Source organism: Hermetia illucens, chromosome 7, assembly GCF_905115235.1.
Source record: "Hermetia illucens chromosome 7, iHerIll2.2.curated.20191125, whole genome shotgun sequence".
Taxonomy (NCBI): domain Eukaryota; kingdom Metazoa; phylum Arthropoda; class Insecta; order Diptera; family Stratiomyidae; genus Hermetia; species Hermetia illucens.
The window spans coordinates 13,382,434-13,402,959 of record NC_051855.1 but is presented as its reverse complement, the minus strand read 5'-3'; the positions used below and the strand labels follow the sequence as shown (position 1 = coordinate 13,402,959).

Here is a 20,526-nt window from a genome sequence, read left to right as displayed (position 1 = left end):
AGCTCGGACAATGAAAAAAACGTGTTCTGTGTCCTCGATGCAGATTTGCTCGATGACCTCCGTATCCGCTCCAGAATTAAGTTAGGTCGAAACCTACTTCGTCGTGAGGTCGCTCGACTTATTTCCGGATATCCCGTATGATTCTTCGAGTCCTTTTTCTGACTCGTCCCACATCTCCAACCACTTCGCAGACGACGAGCAGTAGATTCTCCGGTGAGATACGTCCGATCGTAAAGTCGTCGTCCTTCCTTTCGCCAGAATCTTAATCGGGATCATCCCTGCTTTCACAGAAGTTGCTTCATTGGATATTGTTCTGTAAGTGCAACATGTTCGGAGTGCATTTATACAATATGCAGCTCCAATCTTTCTCTTAGGATCGAACTGACTACCCTCGAAATAAGGAGACGATTGCTCGGCTTTGAGCCACCTATATTTGGTAGCATTCTCGCAATCAGCCCTCCGAAGTTATATACCTTGATTGCTGCAACCTCCACACGCAATCTGAAGTTTAGTTTCTGGTCAATCATTAGGCCAAAGTACTTGAGGCTTGGCATGAATGGTTTGTGTTCGACCTTCATAAGATCTGGCTGATCACGAGGTCGTGGAAGCCGATCGATGAACAAAAGGGGTTGAAGGCTTTACTGACCACTGCGAGTGAACGCACTCGAAATCCGATACCGAGCGAAATCCCGAGAAGTTATGCCGTGACCAAACGACAAATGGCTGTGGATTTGGAAAGAGAGGCAAGTAGAATTGGACTGAAGACAAATACCAACAAAACCAAGGTTCTTAGTCTGACAAGTCATCGCACTCTCCCTATCTGCATTAGTGGGCAGAGCATTGAAGGAGTCGATCAATTTGTATATTTAGGAAGCGTGGTTTCTGCAGACGCCGGCACCGAACTGGACGTTACCCGACGCGAGCGAGGAGGCAAAAACTATTTTTGCTCCCGAAGTCCAATAAGCAAGCAAAAAGCAAGGACTTAATTCAACATACCGCCCGATTTGCCTTGTCGACAAGGTAGGAAGGATGGATTGATAGCCTTCTCCCTATCATAGAATATAAGGAGGGACTATCAAAGTGACAATTTGGATTTCGACAAGCCTACTCAACGATCAAGGCCATAGAGTTGTCTTGAAGATGACTCGAGACCGGATATCATCCAATAAATGATACACCATGGTGACGTTAGACGTCAAAAATGCGCTCAATTCAGCCAGCTGGGAGTGGCTAAAACGAGTGTCCCTAGTTATTTGACTAAGCTGCTCGAAAATTACCTCTTGCAAAGGACACTTTGGTATGAGAGATACAAGCAGTACACGTCACAGGAGGAGGACCACAGGGCTCACTGTTGGTTCCCGCTCCTGTGGAACGTGATGTGTAATGGGGGTGCTTGCACTTCCCGTGTCAAAGGAGGCCACGATAATCGGTTTCACAGATTATCTAGCCGTGCTTGTTGCCCTAAAACAATCTGAAAACGTTGCAGTATACGCTGACGAAACCATTAGTGACATAAAAGCGTGACTGGAAATTTTGGTTGAATTCGCGGTGGTGTTGGTTATGCTGTCGTATGTTGGCCAGGTTATTCCCTTTTTCCTGGTGTCGGTTCTTTTGAGTTGCTTCTCTGCAGGTTGTTGATGGTGATCTTATTATCCTCGTGTTTTTTTGAATAGGTCTTCGTCACTAGCCATCGGGGATTTTTCAGTGAAGCTATCAACGTAGATGAAAGGCCCATCGGAGGTCATTTTCACCTTCGACGTTCGGTAGCGATCTCTACGAGCTTCCAGCTTTCCTACTTGTTTACTTTTATTTCAAAGTCATCCCTCCACAATCTAAAACCCTATTATCAAATTTTATTTATATTACAGGTCACAGTGGGGTAAATCAACTTGGTGGTGTATTTGTAGGCGGTCGTCCATTACCTGATTCTACACGACAAAAAATCGTTGAATTGGCACATAGTGGCGCTCGACCCTGTGATATATCTCGTATACTCCAAGTCTCCAATGGTTGTGTTAGCAAAATCCTTGGAAGGTATGTACCCAACTTGAAATTGAATCAATCCTTTCATATTTAAACCCTTAGGTCATATCATTTCATCAAAGAAATTCCTGTTTCTCTCGGTTGACACTGGTTTAATTTTTACAGATATTACGAAACAGGGAGTATACGACCAAGAGCGATTGGCGGATCAAAACCACGTGTGGCTACCGCTGAAGTTGTTAGCAAAATTTCACAATACAAGCGTGAATGTCCTAGCATATTTGCTTGGGAAATACGGGATCGACTGCTTCAGGATGGTGTTTGTTCCAACGATAACATTCCTAGTGTGAGTATATTTTCGAAGAAACAATACAAAATTTACTTTTATTTTTGTCCAACTCTGACAGTACCAGGTCTATTTTATTGCTGAAGTATGCCTTGGGCCATTCAGATTCTAGAGTGGAGAAAAATCCACATATTGGTCGGCCAAAAGTCTATTGAAGCAGGATATCTTAGGGGCTACCTACAGGGAGGGGTTCTCTCTCCGCTGTTATGGCTCTTGGTAATGGATACCCTGGAGGACAAAAAAGTCTTCACGCAAGCATTTGCGGACGACCTAGTCGTAATAATTACCGGCGAGTTTGCGGACACAGTATGGGAATTCGATTATAGAACTAGCCCGACCCCTCGAAAAAATGATGACCATATTCCAGGACCAGACAAAAATGGAGGGGTCGCACCATTCGAATTTGTTCCGACAGTCGGCGGGCATTATCAGCACTAAACAGCAACAACGTATCAAGCCAGTTGGTGTGGAGTTGTCATCAGGTGCTGCTGAAATAGACTCGCTCGCCGTGGGTCTGGATCCAGAACCAGCTTTTGGAATCCGGCCATCCACTGTCAAGTCTACTCTGAAGGATTCACGCAGCCGAGTGGAGAAATTTGAACTCTTGCCGGCAGGCGAAAATCCTTGTGAAAGACCCTGGGGTCAGTAGAGCGGCATTTTTGTTGTCCCTTAAGAAGTGGGACATGAAAACCCTAGTAGGGCTTTTAACGGGACACTGCTCTTTAAACTACCATATAGAAAGGATTGGGGTGGTGGTTTCGGCTATGTGCAGACAATGTGGGGAAGAGGAGGAGACGACCCTGCACTTTTTATGCAGCTGCCCGGCCTCTATAGATCTCAGACGAAGACACCTTGGCAAGGCTCTCTTCAATGGAGAATCTGCACTCTCTCTGCCTCTGGAGAATGTTCTCAGATTCGCTAAAGGCTGCGAACGCCGTAGGCGGGAAGCCATTGAATAGGCAAGCTACGAGGATAGTACAGTGCCTCAGTAGTGGGAAACTTTGCGACTGTGGCATCTAATGCTACAAGAGATAATGGTGGAGTGGAAATTAGGTCCACACCGGATCCTTTTAGGAGGAGTTCGAAGCTTGAGAGATCACCACCGAGAACAATGGTTCTTTTTGGTAGCCGAGATTCGTCGCGGGACTCTGAAAGAAATACGAACAGTCCCTTAATCGAGATCATTCCTTGTGGCGCAAGGCGCGAAAGCAAACGGGAACATACCGGAATGGCGTTCGTTACACTTGGGGTACGAATAAATGAACTGTGCGAGTTCATCAAGGAGAGGCGGAATATCCACCAAAATATTCGAGCCTTGATAAGAGGCATTAAATTGTCTTATATCAAGGCCCTCGAAGAAAAGCATTCCCAAGCGTCAGTTGGCAAGGTCACAAGGGAAACGCAGGTGACGCCTCCCCGTGATACAGCAGGCGGGAAGACAGGAAAACGGGCTAGAGACGGTACCAGCGAGCCTCTTGGACCACAGCAAGTCCCGAAGAAGAAAAAAAGCCTCTTCACCAAAGAAGGCGGAGCCGGCGAGGGTACCCGCGAAAGTCGGTAATCTCACGATTGCAACCACAACACCTACAAAAGTGGAAGGAACCAACGCCCGGAGGCCCGAACAATGGACTAAGGTGAGCAACAAGAGAAAAAAGGACAAAAAGAAGTTCCGCCCGGAAATAATAATTATTTCCAAGAAGGGAAATATGTCCTATGCCGACATCCTCCGAAAGGTGAAGTCAGACCCGGAATTGAAGGATTTGGGGGATAGTGTGAGCCGTATCAGGCGAACACAGAGAGGGGATCTGATGCTGATAACTTCCGCGGGAAGGTGGAAAGTGTACTTGGAGAGGAAGCTGAGGTAAGAGCTCGGAAACAGGAGATAGTGGTTGAATGCAAGGACCTAGATGAAGTCACCTCGCGGGAGAACATCTGTGCTGCGTTAAAGCAGCAGTTCAACCTTGGCGATATAGGCCAGAGTGCCATAAAAAGGATGAAGAAGGCATATGGTGGCACACAGACCGCTATTATTAGTTTGCCGGCGGAATCAGCTATTAAGTTAATTACCGCGGGCAAGGTAAGAGTAGGTTGGGTCGTGTGCAGGCTCAGGGAGCAAATATCTCTAAAGAGATGCTTCAGATGCCTCGATTTCGGCCATTTTGCGGCGCCATGCACTAGCCAGCATGATAGGTCGAGGAGTTGCAGGAAGTGTGGGGAAGAGGGCCACCTCATCAAAGATTGCACCAGAGATCCACGGTGTATGTTATGTAGTAGGAAAGAGGGCGTGGACGGCCGGCATATTGCGGGAAGCAGCAGATGTCCGGTATATAGGAGGGAGCTGAACTGCACTTGTATCAATCTCAATCACTGTGAGGCAGCTCAGGATCTGCTCTCGCAAACCATTCGAGAGTCGAATGTCGATGTCGCGGTTATTTGCGAGCCGTACAGAAACTACGGCGGTGCAACTTGGGCGGTGGATGCGTCTGGCAACGCGGCAATCTGGGCGTGCGGAAGACAGGCCATTCAGGAAGTCATGGCCCCCCCCCCCCCGGCAGCCGGTTTTATAAGGACGAAGGTCAATGGTGTCCATATTTACAGCTACTACGCTCCTCCTAGTGCAACCTGAGCGCAATATGAGGAGATGTTAGACAGTCTGGTGTTGGACGCTAGAGACCGCAGCCCTAAAATCATTGCGGGCGATTTCAACCAGAGGTCAAATTCTGTTGGAGTCATTTGCGGAGCTGGACATCGTGCTGGCCAACGTTGGATGCGTGCCCACCTTTCGAGGAAGAGGGTCGGGCTCGATTGTTGACTTGACATTTGTTAGCACTTCACTGGTGAGGGAGATGGCTTGGCAAGTAAGTGACAACTACACCCACAGTGACCACCAGGCCATCTTCCTCCGCATTGGGAACCGGGGAAGCAGTCAACGACGTTCTGGAGGTGGAAAGGCTAAGGCAGTTGGCTGGTCTATCGGAGCTTTCAACGAGGAGGCATTCCTGGCCGCATTGGAGGGAGCCCATGATCCGGATGGAACAGCGGTCTGAGTGCTCGGAGCTGCGACTCACCCCCAGCAAACTAAACTAATGTTTGGTAAGCCCAGGCAAGCTAAAGAAAAAACCCGATTGGAATATCCCTTGATAGTCATTATCACTCTATTCCATTTTTCCACCGAATAAAGTTCTTATTGCACTTTTTTCCTTGATGTTTTAGCGGAAGCTTAAACAACCCTCAAGATGAGTGGGCGGTGGTATGAACCATCGCCTTTTTAAATCCTTAACCTCTCGTCATCTTCGTCCATTTCACGTTCTAAACGAAAATTTACAATTTGAATATTTTTTAATAAAAATTCAAATTTCCCAAAAAAAGTCAGCTAGGCGAAGCCAGCTACTGCTACTGCTGAACAGACGAAATGGAAGGTCGGTATGAACATTAGCAGAGTTTGTTGTTGTATTCTCTTTTTTTATGTTCAATTCCTTCTTGATTTCCGAGACGTGGCTCAGAATCCTCAAGTAGCAGGCAAACTGTTATTGTGACTTTTTTTTTGTTGTCTGTATTCAATTCAAGATTGTGTTCATAATATTCTTTGGCAAACATACTACGTCCGCAAGTAGCGACTAGTAAAGAGGAAATGGTAGACGCAGCCCTAGCAAAGGCACAAACGGACGAAGAGGACATATCTTGAATAAAACTTCCATAGGTAAGCTGAAAAATAAAGCGGCATCGAAAATCAAGGAAAAAATTAAGGAGGGTAGGTATTAATTTATGCACCCTCAGCATCCTTGTTTTATTTTCTCTGAAGTGACAGGAAAATGTCGTGAAAACATTGTTCGTCATCTTGAATGTGTCTTAAGATTGCCAAAAAGTGTTAATGAAAGTATGATAATATATGCAGAGGGAGGAACAGAGGGAGGAACAGAGGCGCTGTTTTAAGAGATTTTGTGGTAGCATCTTGAGCAGACAAAGTTAGGGAGGTTTTTTTTCATATGAGCTCCAAAGGAACTGTGACAATGCATGATGGTTAATTAATTCACTTGGATCTTTTGTTGACGCCTATGGCCTTGTGGCAGGAGAATAGGGGAAGGGGGAGTGGGGTTCTGTCGCTTAGACTATGTGTATCTAATCCTAAGGCATCTTTTCATTGAAATTCAAAATCAAATCGGTGACATTCGATACATTGGTCTTAACCAAACTTAGCTTTAGTCTTAACTTTCGAATTTTCGAGTCGGAAGGATTAGGGAAATGTTTAATAAAGGATGTTAGTTTATGGCCGAAAAAATAAACAAACAAATTCATTTTAAGTCAATAATGTTCCTTAAATTCTCCTATTGCTGCCTTCTTCAGCGGAATAAGCCCAGAAATGTCCTCAATCTAAATATACAAGGTGTGTTCAAAATGTAAGGTGAATTTTTAAATTTCGCGGGCAACATACATTCGAATATTGAACATGTCCCCAACATATGTGCACAGTTACAAGTATATAGCACACTTAGTTTGTTTTTGACAGATAGAAAAGACGTATTTTAGTGTGCTCGGCGATTTTCCCATTATTACAAAAAATGGAGCAAGGAATTTGCATCAAATTTTGTGTAAAAAATAGTATCAAGTGCTCTGGCATACTTAAGATGTTGACAATGGCATACGATGAATCTGCTCTAAGTACAAAACGTCTTTACAAATGATACAAGCTCTTCCAAGATGGCTGACAAGATTGAAAAATCGACGAATTACCATACGTGAACTCACTGAGGATGTAGGCATATCAGCCGGCTCATGTCATAAATTTTTTTCGGATATTTTGGGCATGAGACGTGTGGCAGTGGAGTTTGTTCCAAAACTGCTAAATTTTGACCAAAAAACCGTCGCATGAGTATTGCTCAGGAGGTGCTGAATGGCGTCAACGACGATCCAGATATGCTCAAAAGGGTCATATCTAGTGATGAATGTCCTCAAAACTGAAGAAACCTATGAAAGGACGGATTACCTCAGCAATGGTGAAGTCAGATGTCTAGGGCTCGGTTCTGGACATTGCTCTTGATAATTTTGCCAGTCAATGTTAGCAGTGAAATTCGATTACGGACAAAATATCTAATAGTCACCAAACTCTCATCTGCATAGCGACGCAGAGATGCTCAATGTCTCTCCTAAATTCAAGATGGATTCGAGTAGGATAAAGTGGCAGGTCAGCAACTTAGCGCCACAAGAGGATATTCCCACTGTAACGAACCTTCTGAAAAGGGAAATTGCTGATACAACTAGACTTTACTAGCCAAAGATGTGGTGGGCCCCAGAGCTTAATTTCTACTTTAAAAGGAAACTGCGCCTATACGCGACGTTTTAGGACTAGGCCCAAAACTACAGATTCTCTTCTTGTTGAGGAGGCCAAACGACTGTGGTTACGAATGCGAAGCAGAAATTTGGCGTGAAATTTGGTCTGATTTTTCTGAGACAAAAAAATGTTATGTCCTTCTGGGAATCCATGAAGGGATTTCGTGGCTATCTTAGTGACAGACCTTCCAACTTGCGATCCTAGGAAGAATTTGGAATATCTTGATTACCTAGCTCTGGGCAGTACAGCCCCCCTACCTCCCTTCTTGATGTCCTAAGATATTCCACCGTGTCGCTGCCCCTCAGTCCGCTTGCATTAATGATGTTCTGCTGTACATCTTGATAGCTAAAGGGAAGGGTTAGCAGGTTTTGGCTGCAGTGCTGGATTTAAAGAATGCCTACAAGAAGGTGGATCTTACGACTCTGTGTAATATAATGTTACGTTTCCGTTTTCCTGCTGAAATTGTCTTATGGGTATCAGGGATAATGTCCAATCGACGCCTTCAACTAGGGGTGGACAGTGTTCAAGTTGGCTATGGCATCCCCCAAGGATGCGTTTTAAGTCCAATGTTGTTCAACCTTTATACAGCCTCCCTACACAATAGATATTCTGATAGTATTGAAATCTTCCAATATACGGACAATTTTCTTATTTTGGCAACCGGAAATAATTTGAGTTCGACCTCCTCCTCTAACGTCTGCAAAGACAGGTTAATATTTTTCTGGATGAATCCCATAGATTAGGGCTACCAATCAACACAACCAAATCCCAGTGTATAGCCTTTAAAATAAGCAGGGCCACACCCCTGCTCATTAAAGTTAATAATCACACGCTTGCTCATGTTAAGTCCATCACCTTCTTAGGCATGGAAATAACGAGGACTTGTTCCGTTAGAGATCATTTGAACTCTATCATCCCGAAAACCTTAAAGGCCAGCATGCTGATTAATTTTGCAACTGGGTTTTCTTGAAGCCTCACACCCCAGAATGCCACCAATTTCTGAAGATGAAAAGATGCCTGGGGCTAACCAGAACCATCCTCTTGCTCCAGATTTTTGCTTTGGCTAAGGAGCCACTGATCCGTTTCAGAAGGCCCCTCTTGGCGGTCAAAGAACTTCTTCAAGTCATCTAGTTTTATGATTTGGGAGGAACCTGTAGCAGGGCCCACGTGGCGGCTGCTTATGGTAGATTGGCCGATGGCCTTAAATTTAGAGGTTTTCCGGTCCTGGCGTCGGATGCTGCCTTCTGCAGTGATGGTTCGCCCTGTGCGGTGGTTGATTCACCCAGGTCTTATGCTTTTCCTTAAATGTTAGGTCAATTTTGGCAGCTGAACTTTTTGCTGTGCTTCAGGCCATTAAGGGAAACCTCAGGATGGGTGAGAAGAAGGTTGCCAACATTACAGACTCTCTTCAGACTTGTAAATTACTCAAGCAAACTTCGCGAGCGCATTACCTAGTGGGCAAAATACGTATCCTGACTTCTGACCCCTGTTTTAAGTCACTGAAAATTCTGTGGTGTCCGGCTCATACGGGGCACCCATTAAATAAACTTGGCCATGTAGAGGCAATCAAGTCTCTGGGTTCGTATCCCACGAGATTAGTCGAGCCTTCCTCTATTGATGTTCTGAAGGCTGTTCAGGGATACTCATACAAGGAGTTGGAGGAGTATTTTAACCTTCAACAAATCCTGTTGAGTAGGGATCCTTGCATGACTGATGACCTTTTATATTTTTTTTAAGAGGCTAGAGTCAGATTATGATACCATTTCCAATGGTTCGCTGTGGCGAGTAGGGTCACGGAGAACTATTAGAATACATCCTCTGTTCCGGATCTCATCGACTATGCACTAAAACCTCAAAAAAATATTGGTCATTCATTTAACTGGATAACGACTAAATCTGCTAACATGCATCATCGCTACAGCTACGGTTTTTACCACGGCAGAGGCAACTCATCAGCCGTCTTCGTTCCTCTTTTGATTTCTGAACTTTGAGTGTCAAACCCAAAAAGATCAGTTCGTGGACCATAAAGAATGGGAGTAAGTTGCTCTCCACTTGGTCCGATCCGACAAGTATATCCTCAATCCCTAAACAAAAATTGTCTAGTTCCGGCCAAGCTTTGGTCCAAAGTGTGGGCGGATCTACGTTGGATATAATTTACACCTTTGTCGTGTTCTGCAAACTAAACAAGGGAGCATATAACCCCTGCGAGCTGCTTCGGTCACGCTGCTCTCAGGCCAGAGGTGAGGCAGCATCTTATGAGTTGTCTCTGCCTTGCTACGAAATCGTAGCCGCCTTCCTCCCTCTTTTGGCGGAATAAATGTTTTGAATTTTTTGCGCAACAAATCGTCGGTTGTATTGGCCAGCGTGAATTTCGTCGCAGATGTCCTGGCCGTCTGATACCAACTGGACACCAAGGGTGGCGTTCGCCCACTCGCCTTGAGACTGGGACAACATAAGGTGCTCCCAAGACTGGCCGGCCCCGGAGCAGCCATTCTGCTAAAAATATGACTACTGTTTCCCAAGATGTCGAAGAGGAGCCCGGAATATCGACCAGAAGACGTGCCACGCAATTAGGCATTAGCCAGCGGTCCCTATACAGAATTATGGTGGAAGATTTGAAGATGTTCCCTTACATAGTACAGACAGTGCAACAGCGGTTGACCGACAAACGCGTCTAACCTACCCTCAAGCCATCCTGAATATCAACGGAGAGGAGGACGATTTTTCTTCAATGAAAAGCGAGCTATATGCGAGGATCTCGGAAAGTCGTGGGGGAAGCTGAAGGGCATTTCAGTCTTAACTTTTTATTAAAAACTCTAGGAGAACTCCTGAGGAAGCCTGAGCGTTATGAGTCATGGCTTGGAACCTAATTACCTTAAATCTAAGCTATCAACCTCTACCCATTCCATACCCTTCCTTCCCTTTCCTCCCCTCGCATTTCATCGCCGTTTTTTCAGTAAATAATATAACTTAATTCATCTTACTTAGCGTTAATAATCAATAATTTTTCCTGCCAGGATGAGCACGATAAAAAAAAATCCCAAAAACCGAGTAGACAAAGCAACAAAATAACTAAGAAGAAGCATAGAAAGACCTCGTCACCAATCGTACCAGAAAAAAATTTAAAACATTTTAAATCCAGTGTGCGGCTCAATTCCCTGGAAAAATCCCTCCCTTTTTTTCATCTCTTTTTCTATTTCCTATTCACGCCGAAAAATATTTGAATAACTTATTTTCTGGGTGACCATTATTGTAATAATAACTCCCCTTGCCCCCACCCACTTGCCATTGGTTTCTGTCGCCTTTTTTTTTAGTTTTCTTCTTACTCAAATGCGAGCCATGAAGAAAGATTTTCCGCATATATACTATCCAAATAGCACAAAAAAGATGAAAATAAAAAGGGCCAAGGAAGAGGGGGCGAAGCCGGGGCAGCTTCAGATATCTTTCAGTGCAAGAAATGGAGGTGTTGGTGTTGGAAGGAAATAAAAATGATAGGAATCACTTCTCGTTGTCGTATCTATTCTAGAGTCGGGAAAAAGGATGGCGGTTAACAAGAGGGAGAAGTAGGAAGGATATGCTTCCGGGAGGGTGTGCTGTGACATTAAACGGTGAATAATAATAAAGAAAGAAAAATTGATGGGTGTCCTGAATGATAATGGTGGACGTATAGTAAAAGAAAGAAATCGGAGCGAAGTAAAAGAAAATTCACCATGTGGGGACGTAGCTTTCTTTCACAATGAACCGTGTCCTTGTTCTTTTCAACGTCTTTTCACTCTTCTTCTTCTGCCAGGATTGTGCTCTCCCTTTTTCCTTTAATATCCATTAAGTATCCTGGCCATTGTATGTCTGTGATTTTTTCTTAAATACACTTTACACCCTTCAGGAAAAATATTTCCGTCAACGGAGTGTAAGGTTATTATCATGTTCTTATTGTATATTATGGGGGGTGGGGGAAAGGAGGGGTTGAGGCTAGGGAGGAAAGGTGCCATTTCTTAAACGAAGCGAAGAAAAATGGTGAATAGATAGCCTATTGTTGGGAGTATCGACGTGCGATTCGTGCCAGCCATTAAAATAATTTCAAGGTCAAAACAAAGCATTTGCTATACTATTTTGGGTCCTTTCGTCCCTTCTTGTTGGGAATATAAGAAAAATTACGACCAGAAGAATTGGGGGATCAAAAACCGATGGAAGCTGATTGTATTCTATTTACAATATTTTATTTTATGTACGTGAAGGCAGCAGATAGTAATTGATGATTATTATTGTATAATATGGGATTATTCCTTTAAAAATTAAAAAAAAAAAAATTAAATTAATTAAAAAATTGATTTATTAATTATTAATTATTTTCCGAGTTGCCACAGTCTCGGCAGATGCCTAATACTAGCACTAAGTGCCAAGGATTTAGGCTCGGACGATCCTACCCTCTTCAAAAGATAAAGGGGCGCTGGTGACTGTGTGATAGTCCCAGGACATCAAGGGAAGCCGTGAGAGATTTAGGCACAATACCTGTAGCTGGAAACTACAACCACTTTCTCGACACGCCAAATTTCTTAATCAGCTCACACTTAGCACGTAGGCCATACTTTTTGCAAAACCATGTCGTCTAGCATCCTTCAGTAGCCATGAAAGGAGTTCGGTGCCATGCAAAACCAAACGGGGCCCAACGAATGCCCTGGAAGATGCCCCTCCGTCTATAGAGAGACTCTGAGGTATTGGCACCCTTAGATGAACCCATTGATAGTGGCATTCCATGACTGTCGTCAAAAAGTTTATTAGTTACGGATCAATGGGATACAGACTTGGCATAATTGGTATAGCAACTGAGGAGGTTTCTTTGGCCTCTAGTTGCTTGTCCTACAACTACCGAGTCGATAATGAGTGGCTCTATTTAAGCACTCGACACGACTCGGCAGCCCTTCTGCTCCTCGGACAGAACGTTATTGGTCTCGAGGTTCGCATTGACCCTTCCACTATTAATGGACCTAAGAATTTGTAGATGGTAAGCATGTAATCGATCTTGGGTTTGCGGGGTCCTGCACAGTGTCCTTTTTAGGGGCAAGGTAGGTAATTCCCGAAGTAAAGAAATTCCTCCGGCCGGCTCATGACCTGATTTATGCCATGTGCCAACCGACTGTGTATACTCCAGACCTGCGCCCCTCCAGTTCTTCGAGCTATTTATGGCTCTTCGAAAAGCCTCTTCGGCGTATTGGCATGGGGGGTGCCTTCGGCGATGATCCACTCAGCATGCTGAGCGGGAAACCCCAAAGTCCATCCCTATATCCTTTCACTTCCGTGACCGAAAACTGTACTGTTTGGACACACTGTTGTGATTCATTGAGCGATCTGCAAAAAATCCCCTGGTTCCTAGCGTACTTTGCATTTTGGAGACATCTGGAGTAACTTTCGCCATTCCGCCGTAACCGACTGCATGCGACTTAACTGCCAGGTGCAGTGATAGCTTCCTCAGTGAGTAATCTGCAAGACTGCAAAAGGTTCCTGCACTTTCCTCACCTACCCCCTGAGACGCTATGGTGGTGTACAGCCATTCAGGCTGAAGCTATCCACCCCTCCTCCTTTCATAACCGGGCTTGGGACCGGCTACGGCGCAGAATATAGACATATATAATATTTTTCAATTAAGTTTTAGTTAATGTCCATGCTGGAGTTAAAGGGGTTTTCCTACCAAGTTTATTGACTACTTCTTGAATCACATTTTATACTTCGCTACTCAAACTCAATTGCTGTTGAGTTTGAGGGTGAAAACGCAGTTCAGAGGAGGCTTCCTACAGGTGACATTGTAATCGTTATGGCTGATCTGAATGCCAAGGTAGGATCCGACAAAACCCTGATATGTGATGGGGAAGCACGGTCTCGGCAACCGCAATAGTAATGGTAGGAGGCTCGTGGGTCTCTGCAACTCCCACTGCCTCGTTATTGGTGGCACATTGTTTGAGCACAGAGTCTGCCATAAAGTCAGCTAAATTTCAACTGTTTTGACGCCTTACGAGCAACAAGATCGACCACTTTGCGATCAGCAGTAGATTTAGGAGTTGTCTGCTTGATGTGCATAACAAGAGAAGCGCTAACATCGGCCTCGAAAAGGATCACGTCAGCTACTTCTCGCAGGATTGGAGAGCTACAACCCTCTAAGTTCAACATCGACCGTTTGAATGAACCAGGTGTCGCTCGGCAGTGGGAGTGCTATCTTGCTAATCGAGAATACCGATGAATATTGGGCCACCATAAAAAGTGGTCTTTTCTCGGGTACTACACACGTCATCGGACATGTCCCGAAGGGACGTCATAAGATCTAGCTGGCTGCGGAATGGTGGAACCGGGTTGATAAACGGTAGGGATTGAAGGCTCTACTGACCGCTGCGAGCTATGGCGGGCGTGATACGTTCGAACTTCAATATCAAGCGAAATTCCAAGAAATTCTGCGTATTGTACGCCATGACAAGAAAGAATTTGCTATTGCGCTGATCAGTCCCGTCCCCACGTAGTCGAGGAGAGCGATCAAACCCCAAGTCTGCAAGGGCCCATCTGAAGTGGATCTGGCCCTCTGAGATCATATGCTCCAGGAGAATTCCTGGAGGATGTGCTCTCGGCCCGGTTCTTTGCGGTTGGCTCCATTGTGGGAGTTCATGGTGGTTGTGGTTAACCCTCCATCGCGGGCAGAGTTCCTTGGAGCTCAAGCGTGAAGTTGCGCTGTACAACAAGGTTTTTCATGTGACTGGAAATCTTGCGATCGTCCTGTGAAGGACGTCAACGATCGAATTCTCATTCACGAAGAACACCATATCACATCCGGTGAAGTTCCTCCTCTTCTGGATGAAATGGCTTGTCGTAACATGCGGATACGGACTGTTCCTTCATGCAGAAGGGAAATTATTTCGGCCATCAATGCACACAAACGGACTAAAGCTGCTGGGCTTGAAGGTCTCCCAGCAGAGTTATTTATCGCTGCACCTGCAGTTACTGCTGGTCTGCTGCTTCCACTCGAACGGAAATCTCGGGAATCCGAGACCTTCTCTAGAAGGTGGAAAAAAGGGATGATCATCAAGATCCCAAAAAGAGAACCCGTTTTGAGTGTGGTAATTGGAGGAGTATCTGCGTGTTCGCTGCCGTTGCGTAGATAATAGCTAAAATAATTCTGGAAAGCATCAAAGAACTGCTCGAAAGCTTGATCGACATAGAGCAGGCTGGTTTCCGCTCGGGATCCTCCTGCTTTGACCACATCGATACCCTGCCGATCATTTGGGAACAGTGCGTGGAGTCTAGATCTCTGCTGCACGTGCTCTTCATCGATTTCGAGAGAGCTTCCGATAGCGTCAACAGGAACTGTATCTGGAGTGCTCTAAGCAGGGGGCATTCCGAAAAAATGAATAGCCATTATCAGAGCGACATACGATGTTGTAAAATGTCACGTACTGTACCGAGGTAAAATCTCAAAGGATTTGGAGGTCCAAAACGGAGTCCCCCCAGAGTTGTATCCTGTCACCGACATAATTTGTTATTGTTGTCGGTAACGTTCTTCATGCCACCTTATCCGGAGAACGTAGAGGAATTCAATGGATAATGACATCTTTTCGCAAACACCTCGACTATGCTGATGACATCTCCTTGCTCTTCGCGGTCATGTACTTTGACCAAGGGAATCGGAAAGAGAAGCAAGTATGTTGGACTGAAGATAAGCACCAACAAAATCAAAGTTCTCAGCCTAAGGCGTCAACGCACTCTTCCTATCTGCATTAATGGGAAGAGCATCGAAACCGTCGACCAATTTGTATATCTAGGGAACGTGGTTTCTGCCAATGGTGCAACGAACTGCATGTTGCCCGACGAATTAACAGCGCTAGATTCGCTTTCGCTGCCCTGTCTAACATCTGGAAATTCAGTTATCTCAACACTAAGATCAAGTTGAGACTGTTATGTGCTGCTATATGGGAGTAGCACATGGAAAGTGAACTCTACTGTTACCAAAAAGTTCCAAGCTTTCGTCAATACCTGTCTGCGTCATGCAGTTGGACTATGCTGGGCAAACACTATCTCAAACGAAGAAATTGGTCGGTGCACAGGTTTGCCACTCGTACGCACTGTGATTGGAACACGGAAGTGGCAGTCGATAGGTTACACTTTAAGGAGGGGCGACAATTGCATTGTGGGCTTTGTCATAGAGTGGAATCCATTCTCTCAAGATGGCCGACGGGTGGGTCGCCCCAAGAACGCTTATCGGAGAAATGTAGAGGAGGAGTGCGAACGTCTCGGGAAGTCATGGGGGAAGCTGAAGCGCATTTCAGGAAGCCGCTACCGATGATGCGCAGGTATGGTTGACGCGCTATACCCCACCAAGGGGTGAATGGCAACTATATATCCATATATATTTCTGTCGAATGAGCACTTATAGACCCCTAGATTGTTAAGTACTTTAAATAACGTCAGCTTTGCCCTTATACATACCCCTTTCAGACACTTCCGTTGTTTTGTCCCTAGTTTTGCCCATCTATAGGAAGTCAAAATCAAGGTAATGGTCGAAATCGCATTCCACCAGCTTCCTGAGCGAAAATACGAACTGTTTAGGTTCTCCATGTTTAGTGTAGGCTTCTGTTATACCATTGAGTTTACATATAAATTTCCACTTACTTTAGTTAGAAAACAATTTTGAGTAACTAACTCCCATTTCTCTCATATCTTTACAGGTTTCATCAATTAATCGAGTTCTACGAAATTTAGCTGCCCAAAAGGAGCAACAACAGCAACAGCAACAATCACAAACATCCGTTCCAAATTCTCAAATAGCCGCACCCCTTGGTAGCGGTGGAAGTGCCGGAGGTAACTCTAGTGATTCTGTCTATGATAAACTACGTCTGCTAAATGGACACCATCACCATCATCATCATCATCACCAATCAACTGGGCCATCAGGGGCCGGATCTTGTTGGCCTCGTGCACCTAATGCCTGGTATTCCACCCCGTTGAATAGTAGCGGCTCACCCTTTCCAATGCAATCACTTAGCCCATCTGCATCGGCAGCAACTTGTACGATATTATCGGATGACCTCAGTGCCAAGAAAGGTGAGTGAAGCTTTTTAAATAGGTCTCAGAGCAGAATGACATACCACTGAGAAAGCAATGGGACGTGATGAGCAGGCACGTTGATTGAGAGTTTACCCTTCCTTATCGAGTTAGTGATGAAAAGTTCAAGTGTCATAAACATTTTTTCACCTAAAGTCGACCTGAAACCTTTCGCGTTACACGAAGCAAACGAAATCATTAACAAATCCGATTTCAGGTCTTCTAAGTTGGTTTGTATGACCATCTATTAACAACCCTTCAACAGCCCTGCAACAATAAATACACGCACTAAGAGGCAAACCATTTAAGTGCGGCAAAAATCCTCTCGTGAAACATTGCAAATTATGGTTTAGCGCCCACCTATGAATGGTTAGGTATTCATACTTTGTATATTCGTTGAGTCTATTAAGTTTCTTCATTCTTTTCCAACCCCCCCCCCCCCTTCTACCTGTAAAATGTGTGATGTTTTGCTTCTAGGCTTCCTCCCTCGCCTACCTCTTCCGAATTATGTTCACAGCTTTTCCTAGATAGTCATCCAAGTCAAAACCACAAAACACAATTAACGACGACAATGAGCAAGCAAGCACTTTGGGGAGGTTTACTGAAAAATTTGGTGTTGTACAACTTCCTTCCACTCAAACACCCCATGAAGGTCATTCAAAACGAAAATAGAAGTCTCTAATAGTTAGTGCTCATTCTATCATAGATACTTTGTCAGACGAGGTGCGAGTACATAGATTGTAAGATGAGAATAGCCAGCAAAGGAATTTGAGAGTCCTTGAAGTTAAAAATGGTCAGGGATAGGATAGAAGGAGGTAGAGGTAGAAAATTCACATCCGGTTATGTCCTTTTGCCATTACTGCATTGTAACTATTGCAAAATAGGAATACAACTTACCATGACTTTAATAGAAGGAAGAAAAAGGAGCCTAACATCCTGGGACTGGGACTGAAGTTAGACGACCCGCAGGATAGCATCCTCTTTGAATAAAGCCATTCGCCTTGCAGCAGAACGTATGCTGGGTTGACAACTTATGAAAGGATGTTGGTCCCCTCAGTATAACTGCTGGACCTGATTCTCCGCAACCACAACCTCCACGAATCCAACCTCAGCGGGGTTACCTGGCAACCCATAGTACTCTGTAGTTACCACCTTAAACCTCAAATCCCTCACCCCCGAAATCCTGCCCTATGAAGCGACGGCATCAACGACACCACGTCATACTCCAGCCAATATTTTTAGTACTCTTTGAAGCACTGTCCTTCACCGTCAGACTGAATCCTCCGCTGAGGCTCAGAACGGACTCTAAGAATCATGAATATAATTTCCGGAAATAGATTCATGGTATAAGCCAGATATAGCAAGAATCAATCCAGATGGGTTGAGAGTTCAAAGCACACAAGAAACAAGCTAAACCTTGTCAGGTCACTAAAGGAATCACATCAGATCGTTCAGACAGCACGGTTTTCGCAAGCGGAAGTAAACGAATATTGAGGTAGAGTTTAGAGGAGGTTCGACAAATCCATGGAGAAGAAAGTCAGCTATGAACTGCTCGTTCGGGAAATCAAAGAAATTCGGTATCCTGAGAGGGCGGTCCAATAATACAGCCAGCTACATGTATAGTGCCTAAATTCTTCTCGGCCTCCCTTAATGTCGGGACACTGTCAAATAATTTGGTTCAAGCCATGCTAAAGCACACCATTCCGCAAACGTGCTCATTGTGGCGGGATTGCTCGGCAGATCTCCCTAGGAATCTACCACTGGTCGTCGTCACCAAAGCCCAACCATTACTTCTGATGATCTGGGCCCATCCACTTAGCATTTCGTCTTAGTCCTAGGTAACACCGGGTATCAACCGAGGTTGGCTCGACTTGAGTTTTTTCTTTCTTCCACGAACCTCGGTCATTGGAAGAATACCTACGTTCGGAATCCGGGAACCCATCGCAGTTTGAACAATTGGATTGTGCGTCCAATTTAAAACTGTACAGGTACTGCCGCTATCCTCCATGGTGGGTGAGAAACTAAGTACGACTAGTCACTACTCCCCGATGACAGGGGTCAACCTTTGTGTCTACTGACCCCTTTTTGATTGATTCCATTTCTTCTCCAATTAATAATAAATTTCTTTTTTTGCCTCCGATGAAGGAGAGATGAAATTCATGCTGTATATATTCACCATTTCATCTGTCAAGATGACGAATGTGGCATCACCTGAGATGGTCCTGACGGCAGAACACACCTTTAAGGCTGTTTTTCTCTAGAGCGCACTCAATTTATGAGCGTTACATAAACTATGCAACGTTGCTGCCCAAACTGGCACTGGGTTCAGCATGATGAACTCACCACCTAAAAGCAGCCTGCAATCCTGCAAATATGCCGCGGCCCTCCTATATGCAGCATCAGTCTTGCTAGGACCATACCCGTGGTCAATGGTTTCTCCCAAGTCTGCTCTACGTGCTGCTTCAAATTGAGTTCAGCATCCATCATCGCTCCCAAGCATTTGATGACCCGCTTTCCAGTGAAGATATGATTCCCAATTTTAGACAAAGCGGCGGGGGGGGGGGGGGGGGTGTCTTTCTCTAACCATTCCTTAACAACACTGAGATTGCTTCTCATAACTACAACTTAGCATTTTGGGGATGCTTTGTAACTACAACCAGTGCTATGTCAGCGGCGTAACCCACTTTCATAGCCGCCTCAGGAAACGGAAGATTAAGTACGTCATTGCACATGATGACCCACAGTAGAGGGCCCAGTAAGGAGCCTTGTGGAACACCTGTGGAGGCAACGTACTCCTGGGGTCCGTCAAATGTTTGTTACCTAATATAGTTATGTGGGGTATCAAATGAAAGATCTCGATTAATACCTTCCAAACATATTTGACACTTGATGCAGAAGGAGGGAGTATGGGGACTAGAAAGGGATAATTTCTTTCACGGACCCATTTTCAGAAACTACGCAACCAATAAATCTGAAAAAAATAACGAACCTTCCACTGTACAGTGGCCTTCGCTTTTCTGTCTTCTTCTCTCATTTTCGGGGTTTACGACCAATTTCTAAATGAGAAATCTTGTTGACAATGCCACTGGAAGTGCCTGTTTCATGGGTATCGGTCGACAAAAATTCTGTTTTATTCAGAATCAATCTGAGACCGGCGATGAGGCGATCATTCCATTTTTGAACAAGGTCTGAGACCAGGAAAACATCGTTTGCATAAAGCAGTGTATAGAGCGCTGGACGTTGGATGTCCCGTGTGACAGTGTCCATAACAAGAACAAAGAGGAGTGGTGAGAGGGCGCTTCCTTGATGAACACCTCGAATTTTGCTTTTCGATTCGTGGTAGACCAATTGAACCCAGCGCACGAGTTCGCCTGCCACTAGGTACTCCTGTGGAGCTTACCAGATGAGTTCGGTCAAACGCTTTCTCTAGGTCCAGAAATGTAATGTGAAGAGGGCGATGCTGTTCACGGTGTTTCTCCATGAGTAAGCAGTTCTTGACAAATCCGGCTTGATTCCCGGTTATTTCAACGACGTCAGGAATACGGTTGTCAAGAACGAGTTCAAAACTTTTCATGGTATGGGACAGCAACCGGATCGGACGGTGATGAGAACACTCTGCTGGACTACCTTTCTTTTTGGAATGGTAGATGTTTTCGCCAGTCAAATGGTGTTCTATCTTCCTCAATAACCCGATCATGGCCACATTGTTGGGTCCCAGTCCTTCACTTTCCAGAACTCAGATGCGAAGTCGTTAATTCCTGTTGCTTTCGCCGATCTCATTGTTTTATTG

At 44.9% G+C, this 20,526-nt stretch overlaps 1 protein-coding gene across 2 annotated transcripts in view; it reads left to right on the top strand.

Annotated features, from left to right (window-relative positions):
* The window catches only part of LOC119660998 (paired box protein Pax-6-like), a 78,701-nt gene that overhangs the window by 33,401 nt on the left and 24,774 nt on the right, over positions 1-20,526 (top strand). For both annotated transcript variants that reach the window (XM_038070095.1, XM_038070094.1), the window contains 3 exons: positions 1,869-2,034; positions 2,149-2,329; positions 16,361-16,736. In XM_038070095.1, the coding sequence (XP_037926023.1) occupies positions 1,869-2,034; positions 2,149-2,329; positions 16,361-16,736 (723 nt within the window). The remainder of the gene's footprint in view (positions 1-1,868; positions 2,035-2,148; positions 2,330-16,360; positions 16,737-20,526) is intronic.